We start from the raw sequence: 19,342 nt of genomic DNA on the forward strand, positions 1-19,342 counted from the left end.
GATATAGCACCGTTAACAAGAGGTTTGGGTACATTGACTTGCCTGACTGTGACATCTGACGGGAAGAACGTCTATAGAGGTACAAGCCAGTGGTGGCCAGGGAAATTGCTATTGAAATGGCCAGATCGCAAAATGGGCTCACACCCGTAGTGATGACCAAAATGGATTGATAATGGACAAAGGAACCAGAGTACCACCTCTTGCATCTCCTTCCTTAGAGAACTCATTTGTTCCACTGGCTTCAATGCCAAGCTCTGTGCCTAGGATTCCCAAATCTACCCCTCCAACCCTGACCGCTCTCTCTTCCTGCAGTCTCACATTTCCTCCTGCCTTCAGGATGTCTCTACTTGGATGAGCCACCACCCCCTCAGACTAAACATCTTTATCTTCCAAACCAAATCTTGTTTCACTCCCTCCCCTTGCCACCCAGACTTTCTCATCACTATCCTCCTCTCACTAGCCTGTAATTTTGGCATTATCCTTCATCTCTCATCCCACCCATACGTCGTCACCACATCTTCTCCGTTCAATCAATTAGTTGTATTGAGCACCGTACGAAGTTCTTGGGAGAACACGATACAACGGAATTAGCAGACACGTTCCCTGCCCGTATTTTTACAGTCTAAAGGGGGGGAGAATAAGTAATTTATACATAACTAAAATCCACCCTTTCCTCTCCACCCAAACTGCTTCTTTGCTGATCCAAGAACTTGCCACACCTCTCCTTGACTACCGGATCAGCTTTTCTTTTTTAGTGGTATTTGTTAAACACTTACTATGTGCCAAGCACCGTACTGGGATAGATACAAGTTAATCAGGTTGGACACAGTCCCTGTCCCACATAAGACTCACAGTCTTAAGAGTAGTGACTTGTCCAAAGACACACAGGGGACAAGTGGAGCTGGGATTAGAACCCAAGTCCTGATTTCCAGGCCTTGCTGATCCTCTTGTCTCCTGTCTGTCCCCAGTCTAGTCCATATTTAACTTTGCTGCCGGGTTCATTTTTCTAAAAACATGTTCAGTCCATGTCTCCCCACTCCTCAAAAACTTCAGTGGTTGCCATACCACCACTGCATCCAACAAGCTCCTGACCCTTCAGTTTAAAGCAATTATCTCACCCAATCGTACTTTACGTTGCTGATTTCATACTATAACTCAGTCTGCTCATTTGACTCCTCTAATGCCATCTTACTTACTCTACCTTGATCCTATCCCTTTTTATAAAAAAATGGAATTTAAATACTATGTGCCCAGAACTCTACTAAGAGCTGGAGTGCTGCAGTTTATATTAATGTCCATCTTCCACTCTAGACTGTATGCTCTCTGTGGGTAGGGAGTGTGTCTGTTATATTGTACTCTCCCAAGTGCTTAGTACACTGCTCTGCACACAGTTTGCGCTCAGTAAATACGACTGAGTTAGATAAAAGCTTATCGGGTTGGGCACTGTCCAATTCCACTTAATCCGCATTTTACACTGATGCACAAAAAAGTGAAGTGACTTGCCTAAGGTCATGCAGCAGACAAGTGGCAGAGGTGATTATGGTTCAAATCCCAGCTCTGCCACTTGTCAGCTGTGTGACTTTGGGCAAATCACTTCACTTCTCTGTGCCTCAGTTACCTCATCTGCAAAATGGGGATTAAGACTGTGAGCCTCACATGGGACAACCTGATTACCCTGTAGCTACCCCAGCGCTTAGAACAGTGCTCTGCACATAGTAAGCGCTTAACAAATACCAACATTATTATTATGGGCAGGGAACGTGTGCGCTAATTCGGTTACATTGTACTCCCAAGCGCTTAGTACAGCACTCTATACAGGGTGAGCACTCAAATACCATTGATTGATGGATTGCTTGACTTTAAACTCCTTAAGGGGAGGGAACATTATGAGAAGCAGCATGGCTCAGTGGAAAGAGCCCGGGCTTGAGAGTCAGAGGTCATGGGTTCGAATTCCGACTCTGCCACTTGTCAGCTGTGTGACTGTGGGCAAGTCACTTAACTTCTCTATGCCTCAGTTACCTCATCTATAAAATGGGGATTAACCGTGAGCCTCATGTGGGACAACCTGATTACCCTGTATCTACCCCAGTGCTTAGAACAGTGCTCTGCACATAGTGCTTAAATTCATTCAATAGTATTTATTGAGCGCTTACTATGTGCAGAGCACTGTACTAAGTGCTTGGAATGTACAAATTGGTAACAGAGACAGTCCCTGCCCTTTGATGGGCTAACAGTCTAATTGGGGGAGACAGTCAGACAAAAACCAACATTATTATTATAATTGTACTCAAGTGCTCAGTACAGTGCTTGGTACAGAGTAAATGTTCAATAAATGTTATTGGTGGGTATTTAATGTTGAACTCAGAAGTAACAGCTGTAGTGCAGTGGTTTTGCATTTTTTCCCCCAGAGGGTGAGGTGGGGGAGGCTGCTTATAAGTTTCCCATTCCTTTTAATTGCCTCATCTTTAAATGAATTATGGTACTATTCCTCTTACATTGATTTGTTTTGATTTTGTGTGTTTATGTGTGTTGGGTTTTAATGTTTTATCACTCCTGATGTCCTTGTTTCCAGCCCCTTCTGTCCCCTTATTCTCTTAGATTGGGACCTCCCTAAAGGGAGGGACCATGCCTAATTCCCATTTGTGTATTCGCTCCCAGGGCTTAGCACAATTGTCTGTACACAGTAAGCACTTAATAAACGTGATTGTTATTATAATACTAATAATAATGACGGTATTTGTTCAGCGCTATGTGCCAAGCACTGTTACTACTAACTCCATAGTAATAATAATAATAATAATGTTGGTATTTGTTAAGCGCTTACTATGTACAGAGCACTGTTCTAAGTGCTGGGGTAGATACAGGGTAATCGGGTTGTCCCACGTGAGGCTCACAGTTAATCCCCATTTTACAGATGAGGTAACTGAGGCACAGAGAAGTGAAGTGACTCGCCCACAGTCACACAGCTGACAAGTGGCAGAGCCGGGAGTCGAACCCATGACCTCTGACTCCGAAGCCCAGGCTCTTTCCACTGAGCCACGCTGCTTCCCCGTACTCTCCCAGGCACTTGGTACAGGGTTCTGCACGGAAGGAGCACTCAGTAAACAGCATTAATTGACTTGCTAGAGACCCATCTGTAAATAATAATAATGATAATTGTGGTATTTGTTAAGCGTTTAGCACCGCTGGCAGGGGATTGTCTCTCTTACATTGTTATATTGTACTCTCCCAAGCGTTTAGTGCAGGGTCCTGCGCTACAGTAAATGCTTAATAAATACGATTAACTGATTGTCCCAAGTCCCTGGGTAGATAGAAGATAATCAGGTCAGACATAGTCCCTGTCCCATGTGGGAATAGGCTTTTAGGGCACTTACCAGGCTGTCCCAAAAAGTAATAGAGTCGAGAGATTTCCAAGCGCTCAGTACAGTGCTCTGCACACAGTAAGCGCTCAATAAATACGATTGAATGAGTAAATGAATGCATATCTCAGACAGGTACCTTGTCCCAATCATATCTTATGCTCCCAAGCCCGTGGGCAGAGGCCTGATTGATAAGGCAGCGTTTTAAAGGGTCTCTCCCGTCTATAAATCATTGATGAGGCTGGATGCAACCAATTTGTCTATTTGCAAGTTCAGAAATATTTATGACTATTGATGTCTGTCTCCCCCTCTCCTCCCTAAGCTCTGAGCTCATTGTGGGCAGGGATTGTTCCCTCTTTACTGATGTACTGTACTCTCCCAGGCGCTTACTACAGTGCTCTCCACAGTATGCACTGAACAGGATCGAATGAATCTAATGAAAAATCTCTCTATGGGCCCGAGAGGGTGAATCTAAAGAGGCGACCACCTCCGTCGTTCCCTGCCGCCCCCATAGTCTCCGTTTTCAACCCCTGCCTCTCCTTCTCCCCGACCCTTACACTTCAAAATAAAAATGATGATAATAATGGTATTTGTTAAGTACCTACTATGTGCCAGGCACCGTAGTAAGCGCTGGGGTGGGTACAAAGCAAGTCGAGTTGGACACAGTCCCTGTCCCACGTGGGGCTCCCAGAGAAGCTGCACGGTTTAGTGGCAAGAGCCCAGGCTTGGGAGTCAGAGGCTGTGGGTTCTAATCCTGACTCTGCCGCTTTGTTGTGTAAGCTTGGGCCAGCCACTTCGCTTTTCTGGGCCTCGCTTCCCTCGTCCGGAAAATGGCGATTAAAACCGTGAGCCCCACATGGGGCAACCTGATTACTCGCTATCCACCCCAGCGCTCAGAACAGTGCTCGGCACCTAGTAAGCGCTGAACAAATACCGTCATCATCACTATGCTTATTCCAAGTGAACGAAACACTTCAGTCTCCTTTTACACCTCAAACTTGAAAAGCTATTTACAGGGAAGCAGCGTGGCTTAGTGGAAAGAGCACGGGCTTGGGAGTCAGAGGACCAAGGTTCTAATTCCGACTCTGCCACTTGTCTGCTGTGTGACCTTGGGCAAGACACTTCACTTCTCTGGGCCTCAGTGACCTCATCTTCAATGGGGATGAAGACTGTGAGCTCCAAGTGGGACAACCTTATGACCTTGTATCTACTGCAGCACGCAGAACAGTGCTTGGCACATAGCAAGCGCTTAACAAATACCATCATTATTATTATTATTATTGTTAATGACAGGTCTCTCTGCCCACAACGAAGAGCCTTTCGAGGGTGTAGGTGAAAGCAGTTAACGAATAGCGTCATGATGAGGACAGTTAATCTCGGTTTTTGGGGGGAGGTGACGGAGGCCCCAGAGAAGAGCAGAGCTATTTATAGAGCTATAAATAGACTATAGAGCAGCCACGATAGTGGCTTTGTGGAAAGACCCCGGGCTTGGGAGTCAAAAGTCGTGGGAGCAGCATGGCTCAGTGGAAAGAGCCCGGGCTTGGGAGTCATGGGTTCGAATCCCTGCTCTGCCACTTGTCAGCTGTGTGACTGTGGGCAAGTCACTTAACTTCTCTGTGCCTCAGTTACCTCATCTGTAAAATGGGGATTTAGACTGTGACCCTCACGTGGGACAACCTGATTACCCTGTATCTAGTAAGCGCTTAACAAATACCATTATTATTATTTATTATTATTATTATTATTCCTTTCTGCTGCTGGGGGGGCTGCTGGCCTTGCGATTGGCCATTGGGTTAAAAATAGCATTTGGGTGGCCAGCCCTTCCTCTCCCCCCCCCCCCCCCCCCCCGCCTGGAGGGCTTTCCCTCCTTTCCTCCTTCCTGGCCTCCTTCCGCCCGTCCGTCTGTCCCTTTCCCTCCCTCCCCGGCTGCTCCGGGCCGTGCTGACTTCCAGCTCCAGCCCCCTCCCCACCTCCCACCCCCTCCCCACTCCCATTCTGGGGCTTCAAATCCAGCTCCAGCCCCCTTCAAGAGCTCCAAATCCAGCCCTCGTCTCCAGCCCCAGCCACCTCTCCAGCAGCAGCTCCTCCTCCAGCTTCAAATCCAGTCCCCGCCCCCTCCCCACCTCCAGCCACCGCCCTCCTCTCCAGCTCCAAATCCAGCCCCAGCCCCCTGCCCACCTCCAGCCCCCCTCTCCCCCCCCCTTCCAGCTCCAGCCCCCCTCCAGCTCCAAATCCAGTCCCCGCCCTCTGTCCAACCCCAGCCCCAGACCCCTCCCCAGCTCTAGCTCCAAGTCCAGTCCCAACCCCCTTCCACCTCCCCCAGCTCCAGCCCCCCCCCATCTCCAAATCCGATCCCCGCCCCCCCATCTCCAAATCCGATCCCCGCCCCCTGTCCAGCCCCAGCTCCCCCCCTCCAGCTTCAAATCCAGCCCCCGCCCCCTGTCCAGCCCCAGCCCCCACCCCACCTCCAAATCCAGCCCAAGCCCCCTCCCCAGCTCCCGCCCCCTCTCCAACCCTCTCCCCAGCTCCCGTCTCCCCTCCAGCTCCAAACCCAGCCCCAGCACCCTCCTCCAGCTCCAAATCCAGTCCCGGTCCCCCTCCCCAGCTCCAAATCCAGTCCCAGCTCCCCCCCCTCCAGCTCCCAATCCGGCCCCCGCCCCCGTCCAGCTCCCGCCCCCTCCCCTCCAGCTCCCAATCCAGCCCCAGCTCCCCCCCTCCAGCTCCAAATCCGGCCCCCTCCCCAGCTCCCAATCCAGCCCCAGCCCCCTCCCCAGCTCCCAATCCAGCCCCAGCCCCCTCCCCAGCTCCCAATCCAGCCCCAGCCCCCTCCCCAGCTCCCAATCCAGGTCCAGCCCCCTCCCCACCTCCAGCTGCAGCTGCAAATCCAGCCCCCATCCCCTGTCCAGCCCCAGCCCCCTCCCCAGCTCCAAACCCAGCCCCTTCCAGCCCTCTTGTTTTCTGCGGGCGGTCGGGGAGCGATGGAGCGGGCGGTCCTGGTGGGCGGCGGGGGCGAGGGGCCGGGGCCGGGGCCCGGGAAGATGGCCGCGGGCGACCTGGGCGACCTGCTGGTGCCCTACATGCCCACCGTCCGCGTGCCCCGCTCGGGGGACCGCGTCTACAAGGCCGAGTGTGCCTTCTCCTTCGACTCCCCCGTAAGTGCCCTCTCCTGCCCCTGGCAGGCCGGGCTGGCTGGCTGGCTGGGTGGCTGGCTGGGTGGGTGGCTGGCTGGGTGGGTGGCTGGCTGGGTGGGTGGGTGGCTGGCTGGGTGGGCGGGCAGCACCATCATCATCACCCCCCTGCCGTTTCTTCAGCTCTCACTCTGTGCCCAGCACTGCCCCGAGCGCTGGGGTACATACAGGCTAATGAGGTGGTCCCGGGTGGGGGTCGCAGTCGCGGCTCTTTCATTCGATAGTATTTATTGAGCGCTTACCTTGTGCAGAGCACTGTACTAAGCGCTTGGAATGGACAGATCGATAACAGACAGTCCCTGCCCTTTGACGGGCCTACTAAACCACGCTGCTTCCCTCTGATCATCGAGTACACCTGATAGCTACCTGCATCTTAACTGCAGAATCTATTTAAGAATCCCCTTTCCCGGTCCTGTGAGGAATCCAGGGAATTGATCCCATCCGGTATTTTCTTTAATCCCCCATTTTTACAGATGGGGGAAACGGAGGCCCAGAGAAGCCAAGTGACTCGCCCGAGGTCACTCGGTAGGCAAGGGGCGGAGATGGGATTAGAACCCACGACCTCTGACTCCCCGGCCCGGGCTTTTGCCGCTGAGCCACGATGGCAGGCCGAGACCTCCTCTTTCTCCTGAGTGGGAGCCCGTTATTGGGCAGGGATGGTCTCTATCTGTTGCCGGACTGTCCATTCCAAGCGCTCGGTACAGTGCTCTGCACATAGTAAGCGCTCGATAAATACTATTGAATGAAATACTATTGAATAAATGAATGAATTCTCCTCCTGCCCCTCCATGCAAACATAGACTCAAGGCCGCTGCCAAATGCCGAGAAGAGGCCTCTCCAAGGACCTGGGGGCGTCCAGCAAATTTCCCATGTAGCCCATTGGATATGCAGGCCCCCAAGGCGTCCTCACCAGCCTGTGCCAGCCCCTGCCCTGCCAGACCCGGGACCACTTGCCCAGGTGGAAACTAGGGCACCCCAGCACACCCTTTATGATGATGATGATGCTATTAAGTGCTTACTATGTGCCATGCATTCATTCATGCAATTGTATTTATTGAGCGCTTACTATTTGCAGAGCACTGTACTAAGCACTTGGAATGGACAATTCGGCCACAGATAGAGACAACACCTGCCCAATGACGGGCTCACAGTCTAGAAGGGGGAGACAGACAGCAAAACAAAACAAGTAGTCTGGAGGCACTGTTCTAAGCGCTTGGGAGAGATACGGGTGATGTCCCATATGGGGCTCCCAGTCTTCATCCCCATTTTACAGATGAGGGAACTGAGGCTCAGAGAGGTGAAGTGGCCTGCCCAAGGTCACACAGCAGACAAGTGGAGGAGTTGGGATTAGAACCCACATCCTCTGACTCGCAAGCCTGGGCTCTTGCCACTAAACCACGCTGCTTCCCTTTGATCATCTAGTACACCTGATAGCTATCTGCATCTTAACTGCAGAATCTACTTAAGAATCCCCTTACCCGGTCCTATGAGGAATCCAGGGAATTGATCCCATCTGGTATTTTCTTTCTCTGGAACAGCTGACTGATTGGACTTAGAAAAATCTACGTTTTGTCCTCCACCTCCAGCATTTCCCCAGAATTTTTTTTCTTTTTGTAGTTTTGGACGTCGTTTTTGGTTACATGCTGTTGGAGAGGAAAATGGTCTTTGACATGGGATCCGAAGCTATTTAGGATCCTTGTTCTCAAAAAGAAGGATGTACCTTGAAAATCTATCAAAATGAATTTTCCAGATGGGCAGTTCAGGGTTTAAATCTATCCACTAGATTGGAGGCTTCTCCACTAGATTGTAAGCTTCTCTACCCTATTCTATGATTTTCAAGGGCAGGGATTAGTACTACTAACTCTTGTAACTCTCCTGAGTGCTTAGCACAGGGTTCTACACACACTAAGCACTTAAATATCATCAATTGCATGATTGAAAATCTTTACCCTCAAATGACAGAGGGGGAAAAGTTAAGGTTGGATTAATAAATAAGATTGATTAAGATTCTTAATGACAGCCGTTGGTTTCGTAGCATTTGAGTTTGGGATTTCAAAATTTTGTGTGTGTTGTGTCTTTGCTTTGTGGCCTTGGGCAAGTCACTTCACTTCTCTGTTACCTCACCTGTAAAATGGGGATTGAGACTGTGAACCCCGCATGGGACAGGGACTGTGCCCAACCCGATTTTCTTGTATTGACCCCAGTGCTTAGTGCAGTGGTTGGCACATAATGTAAGCACTTAAATGTCATTATTGTTGTTGGGCAGGGATTGTCTCTGTTGCCGAATTGTACATTCCAAGTGCTTACTACAGTGATCTGCACACTGGAAGTGCTCAATAAATACGATTGAATGAATGAATGAATGAACTATTGTATATGCGGGTAAGCATTTTACAGACATTTTAGAGTCAAAATGGATTTCAAAAGTGACTCAGCTGCCTGGTGCTTATCATGTCTTTTTGAAGACCAGCTATTTTTGTCCACACACTTGAGTTCTCACATGTCACCCAGTAGATCTCTCTGCAGAGAGAATTTTACTGATTGGTGGAACTGAGTCTGGTTCTTTAACAATACAAGCACTATTTATCGTAGTATTTAGACTAGTGTGGGAAGAAAATCAAAAGGCTGGCAGGCCCTCTGAAATATGTTTTTTATATCCCTGGAAATTGGTGGGTTTTTTTTTCTTTCAGTTCTTTCCAAGAACTTTGCTCAATGAATCTCTCATGAATTGCTTTTCAGTGCAGTGCATGGGCTGGAAAAGAATGCCCTTTGGTGCTCTCGAAAAGAGTTTTTAAAATTTATTTTTCTCTGTTAGCACTTCCCCACTTCTCTACAGCCTGTTGCTGAGACATCATTTAAAAAATAAAATCCAAATATTTCGGACCCCTCAATAAGGAACCTTTGAAAATAAAAAAAAGTTATCTTTTTCCTGTGCCAATATGTCCTATACAAACAAATGAAATGATTAGAGCTTTTGATATTTTCCTACCAGCAACAATTTTAAAATTTAGACATTCTGACTTTTTGTGACCGGTGATGGAAGCAGAAAACATATTGAATTCTTTAGGACTAGGGATGTGTGTTTTCAGAACAATATTAAAGCAATAGTCAAGCCTGAAAAAATATTCCCCTCCCCTGCAATAACCTAAAATTGTAAAATGGCAAAAACCTTTTCTCTTTGTTTAATGTGTTCTGGCCTTGACGTGATGCTTAAAAACAGTTTTTTCTTAAAGGAAAGCATTCGCTACAGTGAATGGCAGCCTCAGGAGTAGTATTTTTCTTACTTGGGCCGAGCAGATAATTTGCCAGGGCAGGGTAGAAGAATGCTGTTGTCCTTTAGTTGCTAGTTTTGTGACTCAAAAATTAATATGGACTTTTAAACTTTAGAAACTGGTTTTAAGTCCTGTATACTTTGTTGTTGAACCCAACTGACTGCCACTGTCTGCGTAAGGAACAGTGATTGAAAGCTACTTGAGGGTAATCTCCTTAGTGGGCTCTTCCTTCTCCCTGCCTCCCATCCCCTAACTCTGGGGGTCCCTCAAAGTTCAATTTTGGGTCCCCTTCTGTTCTCCATCTACACCCACTCCCTTGCCTTCAACTATCACCTCTATGTGGATGTTACCCAAATCTACATCTCCAGCCCTGATTTCTCTCCCTCCCTGCAGTCTCGCATCTCCTCTTGCCTTCGAGACATCTCTACTTGGATGTGCTCCTGTCACCTCAAGCTTAACATGTCCAAAACAGAACTCCTCATCTTCCCACCCAAACCCTGTCTTCCCCTTCACTTTCCCACCACAATCCTTCTTGTCTCACAGCCCTTAACCTTAGCATTATCCTTAACTCCTCTCTCTCACTGAACCCAGATTTTCAATCCATCACTAAATCCCGTTGGTCCCACCTTCTCAACATCACTAAAATCCACCCTTTCCTCTCCATCCAAACTGCTACCATGTTAATACAGCCACTTGTCCTATCCCGCCTAGATTACTGCATCAGCCTCTTTGCTGACCCCACAGCCTGCTGTCTCTCCCCTCTCCAGCCCATACTTCACTCTGCTGCCCAGATCATTTTTCTGCAGACAAGTTCAGGGCACGGTTACCCCGCTCCTCAAAAAACTCCAGTGGTTGCCCTTCCACCTCTGCATCAATCAAAAACTCACCATAGGCTTTAAAGCACTTCCCTACTTTGCCCCCTCCTACCTCACCTCGCTCCTCTCCTTCTATAACTTCTCTCTTCTAGTGCTAACCTCCTCACTGTGCCTAGGTCTTGCCTATCTCACCGCCAATCCCTGCCCTACATCCTACCTCTGTCCTGGAATGCTTCCCTCCTCAAATCCGCCAGACAATTACTCTCCCTCAAGTCAAGCCTTGGTGAAGGCGTGTCTCCACCAAGAGGCCTTCCCAAACTAAGCCCCACCTTTCTTCATCTCCCACTCCCTTCTGAGTCGCCCTGACTCGTTCCCTTTGCTCTTCCCTTTTCCCAGCCCCACTGCACTTATGTACATATCTGTCATTCCATTTATTCGTATTGATGCTTGACTCCCCCCCCCCCCAGACTGTAAGCTCACCGTGGGCAGGGAATGTGTTTGTTTATTGCCTTGTGTACTCTTCCAAGTACTTAGTACAGTCCTTTGCAACAGTTAAACGCTCAATAAATATGATTGAATGGATGCATGTGTGAAATGCATTGAGCTTGCTTAACCTAGAACACTGGTTAGGAGGACCTCTTGCCCTCTGGATCCTCACTTGCTCCAGAGGCTTTTGCTTTTCCCTTCCCACATCAGCGTGGAGAGATAACGAGGGCGGGAGGCTGATGAAACAATCAATCAAATTTATTGAGCGCTTACTGTATGAAGAGAACTGTACTAAGCGACTGGGAGCGTATAATGTGTGCTGAATTAGGGATAGATCAGAGGACTGTCCGATACAAAACTGGATGACTGGTGACAGGCCAACCTAGGCGGTGGGTTTTAATAAAGTTACAAAGAGCCATCTCTCACAGTTCTAGCACTTTTCCAATCTCAAAGGAATAAACTAAGTTCTACCATATAGTTTTAGAGGCAGAAAGGGGAAGACGACTTTGTGAATATCATACTAATGCAAATGGCACAGACACTGTGGCGTAGTAGATAGAGCACGGACCTGGGAGTCAGAAGGCCATTGGTTCTAACCCTGGCTCTGCCACTTGTCTGCTGTGGGACCCTGGGCAAGTCACTTCACTTTCCTAGGCCTCAGTTGACTCATCTGTAAAATGGAGATTGACTGAGCCCTATGTGCGATAGGGACTGTGTCTCTGACCTGACTTGCTTGTACCCACCCCGCGCTTAATGCCGTGCCTGGGATATTGTAAGTGCTTAACAGATACCACAGTTATTATCCAGTGCTTAGTACAGTGTCTGGCACATAGTAAGCACTTAACAAATGCCATCATTATTATTACTAGGCTGTAATCTCTTTGAGGGCAAGTATTGTGACTCCCTACTCTGTTGTTCTCTCCCAAGAGCTTAGTACAATGTGAGCTCTCAGTAAATACAAGGGATTGTTTGATTTGAGGAGTCACAGTGTCCAAGAGGTACTCTTGTACACCGGACTCCAACAATTCCTAGCCCATAATGCAGAGATCAGTATGTCAACATTAAAGTGGTCAGGAGAGCTCTCTGAAAAGTGCATCATAAATAAGGACAACAAATTGGTTGCTCAGCAAATTGCACAGGTAGAAAATGTCAGTAGGCCCAAGAGGTGTTTCTGTAAATTTGGGCTTTGGAGTCAGGGCTCATGAGTTCGAATCCCAGCTCTACCACTTGTCGGCTGTGTGACTGTGGGGAAGTCACTTAACTTCTCTGTGCCTCAGTTCCCTCATCTGTAAAATGGGGATTAAGACTGTGAGCCCCACGTGGGACAACCTGATTCCCCTATGTCTACCCCAGCGCTTAGAACAGTGCTCGGCACATAGTAAGCGCTTAACAAATACCAACATTATTATTAAATTCATGCAGATAAAATTCTTAATGATCTACTCAAGTCGAAAGTTTAGGGATGTCAGATATTATGCTTCCGTTATATTTTCACAAGCACTAGTAGAGTGCAGTGCTATTTCTTGTGCTGCTGGCATTGCTGTTTGTAGTCCTGGGAATGAAGTGCTCTACACACAGGAAATGCTAAGTAAATAATGACTGTGGTATTTGTCAGGTGCTTACTGGGTGCCAGGCTCTACTAAGCACTGGGGTAGATACTTGCAAATCGGGTTGGACACAGTCCCTGTTCCATGTGGGGCTGACAGTATCAATCCCCACTTTGTAGATGAGGTTACTGAGGCCCAGAGAAGTGAAGTGACTTGCTTAAAGTCACACAGCAGACAAGTGGCAGAGCTGGGATTAGAACCCATACCTTTGATTGATGGATTCTCTATCATGCTCGTGCATGGTAGCAGAGGATACAGTGGGGTTCAGAGGAATCAGGAGGCTGAGCAGCCCTGGAGAGAGGAGAGCAAACTAGGCAGTAGTCCGGTGCTGTAGAAGATGTTAGACTGTGAGCCCGTTATTGGGCAGGGATTGTCTCTATCTGTTGCCGAATTGTACATTCCAAGCACTTAGTACAGTGCTGTGCACATAGTAAGCGCTCAATAAATATGATTGAATGAATGAATGAATGAATGGAGCAACCAAAGGCGCCACTCTGTCGCTGGGTCAGGTTGGGCTGAAAATCGTGTCAGTTCTGGATCCTCCACGGGAGCCTCCATTGTTTAGGGTTTGGAAGATCTGTGGGGGAGAGGCCCAGTGCAGTGGCTAGGGTATCTGTGGTACCTGCAGTGTTTCCCCATACGTGCAGTTGTCCACTGGGGAGCTGGGACTACCAATCACCACCTCTTAGGAGCACCTGAAATGTGACCACTCACCACACAAGCACAGCAGTGACTGCAGGGGAGACTCAGGCCCACTTACAATTTGGATCGGGCCCACTGGGTTTGTTCAGACTCAGACTGATGCAGGACCAAAAATAACCAAAAAATAAACTGTGGTATTTGTTAAGTGCTTAGTATGTGTCCGACACTGCCTGGTACATAAAACTAACAATGAAGTAAGATTTAGTAATTATGGTATTTGTTAAGCGCCTCACTATGTTCCAGGCACTGTACTAAGCACTGAGATGGATACAAGCAAATTGCGTTAGATAACAGTTCCTGTCCCATGTGGGTCTCAGAGTCTCAATCTCCATTTTACAGATGAGGTAACTGAGGCCCAGTGAAGTGACTTGCCCGATTTATTAGAACATTATTTAACTTTTAGGACTGGCTATTTATACACCAACTGCTCAACAAATTGCTGGCTACTGGTGTTCAGAAAGTGAACAAATATTGTAAAGCAAACAAACAAATAGGTAACTTGAGGATGAGAGCATGCGAGAGAGACAGTTCATTCATTCAGTCAATAGTATTTATTGAGCGCTTACTATGTGCAGCGCACTGTACTAAGCGCTTGGAATGTACAAATCGGCAACAGATAGAGACAGTCCCTGCCCTTTGACGGGTTTACAGTCTAATCAGGGGAGACGAGCAGACAAGAACAATGGCAATAAATAGAGTCAAGGGGAAGAACATCTCATAAAAACAATGGCAAATAAATAGAATCAGGGTGATGTACATCTCATTAAACAAAATAAATAGGGTGATATATACAATTGAGCGGACGATTACAGTGCTGAGGGGGTGGGATGGGAGAGGGGGAGGAGGAGAGGGAAAAGAGGGAGAAGAGGGTTTAGCTGTGGAGAGGTGAAGGGGAGGTAGAGGGAGCAGAGGGAAGAAGGGGGAGCTCAGTCTGGGAAGGCCTCTTGGAGGAGGTGAGTTTTAAGTAGGGATTAAGTAGGAGGTCGACGATGGGATAGGCGAGACCGAGGGACGGTGAGGAGGTGGGCGGCAGAGGAGCGGAGCGTACGGGGTGGGCAGTGGAAAGAGAGAAGGGAGGAGAGGAAGATGATGGAGAGCCTCGAAGCCTAGAGTGAGGAGTTTTTGTTTTGATAGGCAACCATTGGAGGTGTTTAAGAAGGGGAGTGACATGCCCAGAACGTTTTTGCAGGAAGATGAGCCGGGCAGCAGAGTGAAGAATAGACTGGAGCAGGGCAAGAGAGGAAGAAGGGAGATCAGAGAGAAGGCTGACACAGTAGTCTAGCCGGGATATAACGAGAGCCTGTAGTAGTAAGATAGCCGTTTGGGTGGAGAGGAAAGGGCAGATCTTGGCGATATTGTAAAGGTGAGACAGTTCTGTTTTATCAGTGAACTAAGCCAACATTTGTCGAGCTTTCCTAATCTGAGTTACATAAAATCAAGAATATGAGGAAAATCTTTGCATTGAAATAATAATTATGGTATTTGTTAAGTGCTTATTATGTGCCAAGCACTGTTCTAAGGACTAGGGTAGGCACAAGGTAATCAGGTTGTCCCAAGTGGGACTCAGTCTTAATCCCATTTTACAGATGAGGTAACTGGGGCCCAGAGAAGTGAAGTGGCTTGCCCAAGGTCACACAGCAGACAAGTGGCAGAGCCGGGATTAGAACCCATGTCCATGCTCTTTCCACTAAGCAGCACTGCTTCTCTGAAATGCATTTCTCTGTTCATATCATGGACGACTCCTATAGTCAGTTACTTAGAACCTTTATCTTAGCTTTTCGATGCCCCAGCCAAGTGGCCTAACATCTTGTAAATAATTTTGCCATTCCATAAAATGTAGTAGTCAGGAGTTCACTTGGGAGTGATTGAAACATCCATGAAGATTAGCTCCTGCTTTAGGGAGAACTGTCTGCCCAAATGACCATGAGAGAGACATTACTCCAGAAAGTGAGGTGTGGAAAATAGGGAGGACAGACAAAAGAAATGGCTTGGCCCTTACACTAATCTCCTCAGCCACTTGGACAGTGTCATTATAATAATTATGGTACCTGTTAAGCGCTTACTATGTGCAGAGCACTGTTCTAAGCACCGGGGTAGATATGGGGTAATCAGATTGTCCCATGTGGGCTCACATTTTTAAATCTCCATTTTTACAGATGAGGTAACTGAGGCACAGAGAAGTTAAGTGACTTGCCCAAGGTCACGCAGCAGACAAGTGGCAGAGCCGGGATTAGAACCCGACTTCAGACTCCCAAGCCCGTGCTCTTTCCACTAAGCCACGCTGTTATTAGCTTTCCTAAATCCAGTAACACACCCCAAGAGAGGCACCAGGGGAGGAGAAAGGTGGGAGAAAATAGTTGTAGTACTCATATTCAAGTACCTTCTGTGTGCTAAGTACCAGAGCAATAATAATAATGGTACTTGTTAATCACTTCCTATGTGTCAAGCATTGTTGTAAGCACTGGGGTAGATACAAGCTAATCGGGTTGGACACGGTCCCTGTCCTGCATGGGGCCCACGGTCTTAATCCCTATTTTATAGATGAGGTAACTGAGACCCAGAGAAGTTAAGTGACTTGCCCAAGGTCACACAGAAGACAAGTAGCAAAGCTGGGATTAGAACCCAGCCCCTTCTGATTCCCAGGCCTGTGCTCTATCCACTAGGCCATGCCTTCTGAGTACTGGGGAAAAAAAAAAATCTGGGAAAGGATTAGATGCTGTCCGGATCAGGGGGTCACAGTGTAAGAATAAAGAGTTGGGGGATTGGTGGACACGTAAGGAATGACGCAATGATGAGAATGCAAAATCAACACAAAAGACAAAGATATTGATAAAGGCATCAAGAGCAATAGGGAACTCTTGGTTCGTTGAGCAGAGTTCCAGGTCGCTGGTGGCTGAGTCCAAAACCCAACTTCATTCACAGCAACAGCTTTCCCAAAGGCTTGGAAGTTGAGAAGCCCTATGCTGCCAGTGTTTCCTCAGCTTACGGGAACTGTAGCAGGCCTTGATGGGATGTTTTGATGCGGTGGGGGTTGGGAAGCTTCTCTCTCTGTCTCCCTCAAGCTGTAAGCGTCGACAGGTGGAAGACAGGCCAGAAGTCTGAAGTGCTTCACTGTCCCACCAGCTCTACGATTCGTGGTCCCTTGCAAGAATTATTGGCTTTCAGAAGATAGGCAGAATAGAGGAGGAGCATGGCCTAATGGATTGAGCTTGGGCCTGGGAGTCAGAGGACCTGGGTGCTTATCCTGGCTGCGCCACTTGCCTGCCGTGTCCTCAGGCAAGTCACTCGACTTCTCTGTGCCTCGGTTTCCTCATCTGTAAAAGAGGTACCTGCTCTCCCTTTCTATTTAGACTGAGCTCCCCAAGTGGGCTAGGGACTATGTCTGACCTGATTACCTTCTACTCCAGAGCATAGTACCATGCTTTCCACATAGTAAATATGTGCAGATCCATAATTTATTTTAATGTCTGCCTTCCCCCATTAGAATGGGATCTCCTTGTGGGCAGGAATGTATCTGCTAAACTCTACTGCAGCCTCTTCTCCCCAGTATTGCATAGAGTGCTCTGCACACAGTAAGCAATCAATAAAATACCATTGATTGCTTATCAAATATTACAATTATTAATATTAGATCCAATAGAGAAGAGAGGAGTATTTAAACATTCTTCTCCCATCTTCCTCTTCCAACTCTGCTTACAGGTCACTGGGGTCATTAGTTTAGGAAAGAGAGAAATGAACCAACAGATCAATGATACTTATTGAACACTTATGCCGTGCAGACCACTGTAGTGAGTACTTGGGGGAGTAGACCTGATCCCTGCCCTCAAGGATCTTACAATGGAGCAGGAGAAGGAGCAGTAGGAGTACAGACCAAAGAAGAGGAAAGACTGAGAGGAGGAAACTAGGAAGGGAGAGAGAATGGGAAGAAACCCATCACCTGCCACCTCAGGGGAAGCAGCGTGGCTCAGTGGAAAGAGCCTGGGCTTCGGAGTCAGAGGTCATGGGTTTGACTCCCGGCTCTGCCACTTGTCAGCTGTGTGACTGTGGGCAAGTCACTTCACTTCTCTGTGCCTCAGTTACCTCATCTGTAAAATGGGGATTAACTGTGAGCCTCACGTGGGACAACCTGATTACCCTGAATCTCCCCCCGTGCTTAGAACAGTGCTCTGCACATAGTAAGCGCTTAACAAACACCAACATTATTATTATAATAATAATGATGCTATTAGCCAAGCGCTTACTACAGGTCAAGCACTGTTCTAAGCACTGGGGTAGATACAAGTTAATCAGGTTGGACAGGGTTCCCGGCCCCCGTGGGGCTCACAGTCTGTCGGAGGTATCGAATCCTCATTTTACAGTTGAGGGAACTGAAGCATAGAGCAGTTAAGTTACTTGCCCAAGGTCACACAGCAGACAGGTGGTGGTGTCGGGATTGGAATACAGGTCTTCTGACACACTTATTCATTCAATCATATTTATTGAGTGCTTACCGTGTGCAGAGCTGTGTACTAAGCGCTTGGAAAGTACAATTCAGCAACAAAGGGTGTCAATCCCTGCCCACAAGGGGCTCACAGTTCAGAAGCAGGGAGATGTGGGGGGAGGGGAGTCATAAACTCTTTCCACTTGGATGAGCTGTTTTCCGTCTTCATCTTCAAAGACCTACTAAAATCACATCTTCTCCAAGAGGTCTTCCCTGACTAAGCCCTCATTTCCTCCATCTTAGCCCTCTTTTCTGTGTTGTCTGTGCCCTTGGGACTCTCCTCTTCAAGCACTTTCATGATCACCCTCCCCATACCATAAAGCACTTAACTACCTATCCAAAGACTATTTATTTTAATATCCTTTCCCAAGCACTTAGTACAGTGCTCTGCACACAGTAAGTGTTCAAAAAAGACAGTTGATTGATGTTCGTCTCCCCCTCTAGTCTGTAAGCTCCTTGAAGGCAGGGATCGTCTACACCTACTTTTTTGCCTGGCTTAGTGGCAAGAGCACGGGCTTGGGAGTCAGAGGATGTGAGTTCTAATCCTGGCTCTGCCACTTGTCTGCTGTGTGACTGTGTGCAAGTCCCTTAACCTCTCTGTGCCTCAGTTACCTCATCTGGAAAATGGGGATTAAAAGTGTGAGCCTCACGTGGGACAACCTGATTACCCTGTATCTGCCCCAGAGTTTAGAACAGTGCTTGGCACATAGTAAGCGCTTAACAAATACCATTATTATTATTATTATTAAGTATTCAGAGCTCTGCACCTGCTAAGCACTCAGTAAATACCATTAATTGAACGAATGACTGTCTAAACTCTGGGAGAATAGAGCCTTAACAGTAGCCCAAACATTCAGCATTTGTATAAAGACTAATATAATCCTGATTGATTAGATTTTACGTTTTAATGTTATAGAGCAAAGTCTCATTCGTGTATCTCAATGGTATTTTTTTCCAATATGCAAAAAGTTAACCCTCCTTTCCCTGCAGCTTCCTACCTCCAGTGGTCAGGCGGGACATTTTGTTTGGCCTGTCACTGCTAAGCACCTCATGCTACAGAAGAAGGTGACGGTGGCCTGGGTCTCATTTCTAACACTCGGGTGGGCCCCAGGAGAGCCTTCTGCATTCCATTCCCCAGTTCCGAAGTGCATCCTAGACTTCCCGGCCCTTCAGTTATCCAAAAGAATATCAGCCCTGATCATTCTAGATGTTTAACTTGTACATTTCTTGAGATTCTGGTATTTTAGGATTTTAGGATTTTCATGTTTTAGAGCAAAGACTGTGCTCCATCCATTATGTTGTAAATATGTAGAAAGGCCCGTTTTTACCTCAGTGGAAGCCCTGTGACGTGTATTGTGGTACAGCTGGGTGTTACAGCCCAACTTTTACTCTATGACTCCTACCCTGCCCGGTTCCCAAGTTCTCTGATGTTC

General features: G+C 47.7%; 1 protein-coding gene across 1 annotated transcript in view; it reads left to right on the forward strand.

The window, feature by feature from the left end:
* The first annotated feature begins 6,367 nt into the window (after nucleotides 1-6,367).
* Nucleotides 6,368-19,342, forward strand: part of USP13 (ubiquitin specific peptidase 13) — a 130,617-nt gene continuing 117,642 nt past the window's right edge. The window contains exon 1 of the mRNA XM_029075988.1: nucleotides 6,368-6,511. Within this exon, the coding sequence (XP_028931821.1) occupies nucleotides 6,398-6,511 (114 nt within the window). The 5' untranslated portion in view covers nucleotides 6,368-6,397. The remainder of the gene's footprint in view (nucleotides 6,512-19,342) is intronic.

The sequence above is a fragment of the Ornithorhynchus anatinus genome, chromosome 1 (assembly GCF_004115215.2).
Source record: "Ornithorhynchus anatinus isolate Pmale09 chromosome 1, mOrnAna1.pri.v4, whole genome shotgun sequence".
Taxonomy (NCBI): Eukaryota; Metazoa; Chordata; class Mammalia; order Monotremata; family Ornithorhynchidae; genus Ornithorhynchus; species Ornithorhynchus anatinus.